The sequence below is a fragment of the Lipotes vexillifer genome, unplaced genomic scaffold (assembly GCF_000442215.2).
Source record: "Lipotes vexillifer unplaced genomic scaffold, Lipotes_vexillifer_v1.1 scaffold715, whole genome shotgun sequence".
Lineage (NCBI taxonomy): Eukaryota > Metazoa > Chordata > Mammalia > Artiodactyla > Lipotidae > Lipotes > Lipotes vexillifer.
In genome coordinates this window covers 345,792-353,771 of record NW_006788828.1, presented here as the reverse complement: position 1 = coordinate 353,771, position 7,980 = coordinate 345,792, and the positions used below count along the sequence as shown (strand labels likewise).

The window sequence follows — 7,980 nt, the reverse complement described above, 5'->3', positions numbered from 1 at the left end:
GGTAAAGAGGATTGGTTAATAGAAGTGATAGAGTTAGAATAGTGGTTCCCAGCTGGAGGCTACTGCTGGCGTCCAGTGGGTGGCCAGGGATACTTCTCGCCACCCTACAAAGTTCAGGACAGCCCTCACAACAAAGAATTATTTGGCCTGAAGTGTTCATCTTGCCACTGTTGAGAAATTCTGGATTAGAGTGGGAGAGATAATACAGAGGGATAGTGGGTAGAAAGGAGTAGACTGTGGCAGCCAACAGGATGGGGTGCGGGTGGGATTATTAAAAGAACTAGTGTTCAAAATGTTGTTAAAAACTAGTTTTGTAACAAGTCTGGTTATCTCTTATGTCCTTTAGGTGATGGCACAATGCTTTTGGCAGCAAGTAAAGTCTTGGACAGACTTAAACCAGTTATTGGAGTAAACACTGACCCAGAACGGTAAGGAAAAACTTTTCTGTGCTTTGCTTTGCATAGTACCTGTTTATGATAAATCTTAAATTTGGAAGCTCCTTATCCTATTGGTAGAGGGTGTTTACTATGGTGCATGCTGTGTAAGTAGAAACATCACCGTTGCTGGCTATCGTGAATGTTAGAACCATGTTCCAAAATCATTTCAGTGATGAAATTTAGGCATGTAGAATTGATCTCTACCTTTAGTAGATTTCTCTTCTTTGTCGTTATTTTCAAGGACATAGCTCTCTTTTTTAGCTTAGGCATGAGAAATATATACGCATTTCACTGGCGTTGGTGGTGGAAAATTATGATATGGCATGGACAAGTTCTCACATTTGACTTCCCAGGTAGTTTGGGAGTAATATCTGTGGGAGGATAGACTTGAGCCCTTGACCCAGGTGAGTACTGGTGACTTTGGTGTTGCTGAAGATGGATGAGTTAATGATGTTCCATCTTCTATCCTTCCTTCTGGCTCTCATCTACATTCCTGAATATGCCTCCACTGATTTCCTGGGTCACTTCAGTGACTTAATAAATAGACCAAACCCTATTATCACTTTTTTTTCCTTTCCTTAGCTTCACTGACATTTATCCTCATTCTGTTCCAGCCACCCACAGCCATGATCATACTTGTCACCTAGAATATCCCCCCCTCTCAAATCACTCTGACCATAGCCGCCTACCTTAATAGCAGTCCTACTTCCTCAATTCTAGTAAATATGCCCTTTGACTTTCAGTGTGTTGATCCCCTCTATTTTTTTTCTTAATTCTCCCTTACTTCATTCACTTGCCTGACAAATTTCTTAAATATTTTGTACCATTATCCTTCTGCTCAATCATGGATGAGTCTTTTCTACTTCTCTCTGTACTGTCTCCAAAATAACTGATTAACGTCTGTTGTTTTAACTTAGATGCTGGTGACTCTAGAATCTGTATATCCAACACTGATCTTGCTTCTACTCTTACCTTATAGTCTCTTCTCCCCACTGCAGCCACAGTGATTGTTTTATAAAAATTTGATATATTCTGTGACCTCTGCTCAAAGTCTTAACTGTCGTTCCCCATCTAACTCAGAGTAAAATCTAATTTTTACTATTACTGGGGTGACTAACTCATCCTCATCCTGGTTTGCTTGGGACTTTCTCAGTTTAGCACCGGAAGTCCTATGTCCTGGGAAAATTGTCAGTCTCAGGCAAACTGGGACAGTTGGTCCCCTTCACTGTGACATTCAAGACTCTACATTATCTGGCCCCTGACTATTCTGTGTCCTTATGTCCTATTATTTTCCCTTTCTTCATGCTATTCTAGCCATACTGGCCTCCACTTGCATGTAACCAGTGGCATTAAAAATGTAACATGTCTACAGATGAACTTATCTCCTTCCCCCCACCCATACTTGCTAAATGGAATCATAATGGGTGCTGAAGCTGTGATGACCCATCCCTCACCGCCTTCCCTCACTCCCTTCGTTGTACTGGTCTAGGGATTTAGTTCTAAGTTTTAGGGATCTTACCTTTGAGTCCATCCCTTGCCCTCCTCACTGTATTTAAACATAGCTTTATAGTTTGTGGTTTAAATTACTGTAGTAACTTCCAGTCTTGCTCTTTCCAACCCATTCTTTATACTTTGCCTTAATGGTCTTTCTAAAGTACAAATTTGATTGTATCCACTCCTTAATTAAAGTCTTTCAGGGTTTCCTTATGACCTTCAGGTTATATTGCAAATTGTGTAGCATAATATATATGATCTTTCACCATCTGTTTGTTGCCTATCTGCTTTTCTAGTTTCATCTACCCTCATTTACCTGTAGGCACTATACATTCTTCAGCTTAAAAAAAAGACTGATGCCTCTCTAGGAACATTCTAGGATCCTTCCTAAAGTCTGTTCTTTGGGGTTTTTTTGTTTTCTGTTGTTTGTTTGTTTTTTTTGTGCTATGCGGGCCTGTCACTGCCGTGGCCTCTCCCGTTGCAGAGCACAGGCTCCAGACGTGCAGGCTCAGCGGACATGGCTCACAGGCCCAGCCTCTCCGCGGCATGTGGTATCTTCCCGGACCGGGGCATGAACCCGTGTCCCCTGCATCGGCAGGCAGACTCTAAACCACTGTGGCACCAGGGAAGCCCTGGGGTTTTTTTTAATTGTATTTTTTTCTCAGTTTTATTGAGATATAATTGACATACAGCACTGTATAAGTTTAAGGTGTACAGCATAATGACTTGACTTACACATGTTGCGAAATGATTACCACAATAAGTTTAGTTAACATCTGTCAACTCATATAGCTGAAAAAGAAAAAAAGGAGGAGAAAGTTTTTTTTCCTTATGATAAGAACTCTTAGGATCTACTCTTTTAATAACTTTCAAATATACTGTACACCAGTGTTAACGATAGCCATAATGTGGTACATTGCATCCCCAGTACTCATCTTATAGATGGAACTTTATACCTTTTGACCACATTCATTCAGTCCCCTCTCCCCTAACCTCTGAAGGTTGTTCTTAAGTGCAGTGTAGTGTATGAGCATCCTAATGTCATGATTGAAGGCTCACATATGGGAGTTTTTGCTCTGGTGAGGAGCTTTGTTGGTATCAAGAAAGAGTTTGAAAGAGTAAGTGAAAGAGTTCTCCAGATGTCCATGTGCTTTTCATGCCTTTGTTTGTGCTTTTGCCTAGAGTGCCCTTAGGACACTTACTCAATTGTGTAGTTCTTTTCCACTCAAGACTGGTACCTCTCCTGGGCTCTGACTATGATTCCTTGTACAGAGAGCACTTATCTCTTCCTATTATTTTCTGCTTGATTGTCTCTTCCATTAGACTATAAATTCCTTGAGTATAGGACTTAATTTCTCTATTGCTAGCATTTTAATTGCCTTTAGTATTCGTGCACGTGTATTTTAGAACTTTGCAATGACATAGTTTTACATTTCATTAAAGTAGGAGATTCTTTAGTGATCATATTTTATACAGTTTGTTGAAATATATTTTCCTTTAAAAGCTGGCTTAATACTCATTAGCCTGTGGGGATTTTTAAACTGGTAAGCAACAGGTGTTGCTTCTCTAATTTCTGCCTAAAATGATGTGTTCTAGAAGTCCTCTGGTTTTTCTTTTTGCCTCCAGGCAGAAATGTATTAAGCCCCTGGCTTGTTCCATAATTCAGGTTGCCTGAATTCTTTTTCTTAAGCACAGAGGTGTCTCACAATCCTTAAATAAGCCCAGAAGTTAATGTTCAACTTAAGTTTCTTCTTTTCTGTAGTAGTTGTCAAATGCAGCATAACAGATCATCCCAAAACTTAGAGGCTTAAAACAATAATAATCATTTATTATCTCTCATGGTTTCTGTGTGTCAGGAATCCAGGAAGAGCTTGGCCGGGTGGTTTTAACTTGGGATCTCTCATGAGGTTATAGTCAGATGTCAGCTGGGGCTGCAGGCATCCGAAGGTTTGACTTGGGCTGGAGGATCTACTTCTAAGATGGCTCACTTGTGGACTCATCTAAATTAAATATACAATTTCGGTTTTCTCTTCTGTATTCTGTACTCACTCTACTGACCCCTGTAAATAATTATGACATTTAAATGCTTAATGATCAAAATGGGATAGAGGGCATGTGATAGCCAACCTCCAAGATAGCCTCCTAGTATTTACACCTTTATGTGGTTCCCTTCCCACTTCTGTATTCAATCAGGGCCGGCCTGTGGGACCAATAGAATATGGAAAAACAGTGTGTGAATTCCAAGGCTAGGTCATAAATGGTATTGCAGCTTCTGTATTGGTCTCTTGGATTGCTCATTCTGGAGTAAGTCGGCCACGGTGATGTGAGGATACCAGAGCTGCCCTGTGGGGAGGCTCACATGGAGAGAGACTTGAGGCCTCTTGCCAACAGCCAGCACCAGTGAGTGAGCCACAGTGAAAGTGAATCCTCCAGGTCAGGTCTAGATTCTTCTTTCTCTCTAGAGTGTTTTAGACCTGCAGTTGACCTCCATAAGTATTCTATCAAATGTTGATTATCTTTTATAATCTTAGCACTGTAGAGAAGTATTGCAGTAAATATAAAAATTTTAAAAATTTAGTCCCCTGCCTAAGTTTCTTAACCACAGTGTTGACCCTCTCAGATGAATTGATTAGTCATAACTTTGTAAAAGCCTTTTTCTCTGCTCTTCGCGTTTAATTTACAGTTATTATTAAGGGTTTGTTTTGCCAGGCCTACTCTCAACCTTTCCTTCAAGATTGCAGCATCATATAAATGATGATGATTGAACTTTCTAGACACCTTTCCTCACGTTAGGTGCCATATCCTCTTGTCTTCCTGTATCAACCTATAGGCAATCTTAACACTTTGTAATTTGCAATTTAAAAAAAAAATTGTCTTCCACATAAATCTGTTAACTCCTTGAAGGAGCTCATCCATATATATATATATATATATATATATATATATATATATATATATATACACATTTATTTATGTACTTACTTATTATTATTATTATTTTTATTTTTTGCGGTACGTGAGCCTCTTACTGTTGTGGCCTCTCCCATTGCGGAGCACAGGCTCTGGACACGCAGGCTCAAAGGCCATGGCTCACCAGCGCAGCCGCTCTGCGGCATGTGGGATCTTCCCGGACTTGGGCACGAACCCGTGTCCCCTGCATTGGCAGGCAGACTCTCAACCACTGCACCACCAGGAAAAGCCCCTTTATATATTTTTTGAATAAATGAAGGGCTACATTAGATTAAGCTGGGAGTTCTCTTTTGGTTAAAAGAACATCTTAAATGACATTTAAAAGGGATTTATGGGTCAAAAAACTTTCACATAAATAGTTTGATTCCTCATAATAACCTTTCAGATTGGTGGTTTTATGGCCCTTTTAGAGATGAGGAGGCTGATGCTAAAGTGACTTGCCCAAAGTTATAGTTAAATAATTTAAAGGTAAGATGCAAACACCACTATACCATTAGATAATTTTACAGGGAAATCAATCAGTGGCAAATTTGCTTTTATTTTTAATTTTACTGTAATGTGGAAACTTAAGTTGTATTATGGCATTAAACCTGTATTTAAAGTACTATTTCTATTTGGTCTTTTTTTTGGTTCTTGTCGAAAGTATAGACAGTTTGTGGCAAAATGAATTATAGAAGTAGAAATTCAAAAAATTTCATATCTGATTTTTGTAGTTTAGTGATACCTTTTGAATTAAGTACTTTTTTTTCTTCTTCCCTTTACACCACGCAAATTCCTTTTAAAATAAAGGTCTGAGGGTCATTTATGTCTTCCTGTTCGATACATGCATTCCTTCCCAGAAGCCTTACAGAAGTTCTGCCGTGGTGAGTTCAGGTAGGAATTTCTTACTAGTGCTCTATCATTATCTTATTAAAATATTATTATTATATTATTAATGTGTGCCATTAAAAATGCTGTTAAACAGAACAAATTAGATAATATTTGGATTAGTCCATAGGTGTAACAGTAGCCATAAAAAATAATACATTAGCTGAGTCACAACCACATCTAACTTCCCTTCTTCCAGCCTGACTGGAGCTGTATGGAGAAACTCTGCCAAGTGCCACTTGGCCTGTAATATAATTGCAAGTAGAGGTTTTTCTCCTTCAGTGAGACAGAGGCCATGTCTCTACTTTACCCTCATTACACGTTTTTAGCAGTTTGGTAGAAAGATGATTAAAACTGTTGGTGAAAAATTAAATGTTCAAATTCTCTGAGATTTTATATTTTTTATCCTCATCTTCTCCCATCCAGAATGACTGAGGGTTAGATTTACTCTAACCATGCTGAGATTCCTGGTATCTCTGCCTTACATGTTAAGTATTTCTTAAGCAGTGGAGATGTTTTTTCATATTTCTTTCACTTAATTTGCTCAGTGGTCAGACTGCCCTGAAAAGAGAAGGGTGGAAGGATGAGCTGAGTTGAGGTTGGCCGATTAATTAGAGCCAAGCCAATTGGACTACTTTTCTTTCCCTGACTTAGCCTAGATTTTATAGTTTGAGAAAACTTTTTTTCTCTAGGTATTTGTGAAATTGTATTAAATCTTCTTGACTTCTGGAATCATTTTTTAAAATTTATTTATTTTATTTATCTTTGGCTGTGTTGGGTCTTCATTGCTGCGTGCGGGCTTTCTCTAGCTGCAGCGAGCAGGGGCTACTCTTCATTGTGGTGCGCGGGCTTCTCATTGTGGTGGCTTCTCTTGTTGAGCACCGGCTCTAGGCGTGTGGGCTTCAGTAGTTGTGGCACACGGGCTCAGTAGTTGCGACACGCGGGCTCTAGAGTGCAGGCTCAGTAGTTGCAGTGCACAGGCTTAGTTGCTCCGCGGCATGAGGAATATTCCTGGGCCAGGGCTCGAACCCATGTCCCCTGCATTGGCAGGCGGATTCTTAACCACTGCACCACCAGGGAAATCCCTGGAATCATTTTTTTTAGTGACGATTCCAGTTTCTAGTCATTTCAGAAATTTAGCACCTTCACAAATGACTATTATACTCCAAGTAGGAGTATATTTTTGTATACTTACCTAGTAGAATCTGTCCCATTGTCTTTTTCATATGTTAGTTATTGATTTTGACATTAAACCTGATTCTTGTTTTCTTCACTTTTACCAAAAAGTCATTTAAGTTTTAGGTTTAATCTTGTGTTATAATATTTGTTATTGATCTCTTATTGTAAAAAACAGAAAAACAATATTACAGAATTTTAGGGAAGGGATTTTTATCTAATCTGACCACCTTAACATAATAGTGTTTTAATTTCCGAATGCTTTCTTTTTTATATATGTGTTATACGATGAGCAAAACACAACTATTAGCTAAGTATATAGGATTTAATGAATACTTGATAAAGAGTTTGACTTGAATTCAGGTTATTTGGGAGGTTTTATACAACTACATTAGATATTTCCATTATAATAGAAAAGAGAAATAAACATCTAAATCTGTCTTTGATCAGGAACCTGTGGGTTTTAGGTGTTTCTAGTATAATAAGTTCATGGAATAACTAGTTTTTTATTATGAATGTTTTAATTTTGAGAAATTATAATGTCTAATCCTTTGTTTAATTTATTCTATTTTAATATAATTTGCTTTTCCTTCACTCTTCTAAGATGGTTGTGGAGGCAGCGAATCAGGTTATACCTTGAAGGGACTGGCATCAACCCTGTTCCTGTGGACCTTCACGAACAGCAGCTAAGTTTGAATCAGCATAGTAGAGCCTTCAACATTGAGAGAGTTCATGATGAAAGTAGGTAGATAGGGAATTAAGTGTGTTTGGGGCAATATGTAATTTATAGTTCCTCTGATCTCTAATTTCTAGAAGTAATAATTTATAATTAACTTATTTGGGGATTTCAGTGCCACTGACAACACTCAAGGAAGTGCAATGAACTACTTGAGTTGTAAAATTTATTATGATTAGATTCTGAAATAACAAATATAGCATATTTCCATGTGAAATTTTTTCTAGGGTGGGTTTGAAAACTCATTGATTAGGGAAGGACTATAAAATGTCCAGGAGGATAGTTGATATTTAGGGAAAG

At 38.3% G+C, this 7,980-nt stretch overlaps 1 protein-coding gene across 2 annotated transcripts in view; it reads left to right on the top strand.

The window, feature by feature from the left end:
* The window catches only part of NADK2 (NAD kinase 2, mitochondrial), a 45,364-nt gene that overhangs the window by 18,111 nt on the left and 19,273 nt on the right, over window positions 1-7,980 (top strand). For both annotated transcript variants that reach the window (XM_007461842.1, XM_007461841.1), the window contains exons 5-7: window positions 347-428; window positions 5,691-5,774; window positions 7,549-7,685. In XM_007461842.1, the coding sequence (XP_007461904.1) occupies window positions 347-428; window positions 5,691-5,774; window positions 7,549-7,685 (303 nt within the window). The remainder of the gene's footprint in view (window positions 1-346; window positions 429-5,690; window positions 5,775-7,548; window positions 7,686-7,980) is intronic.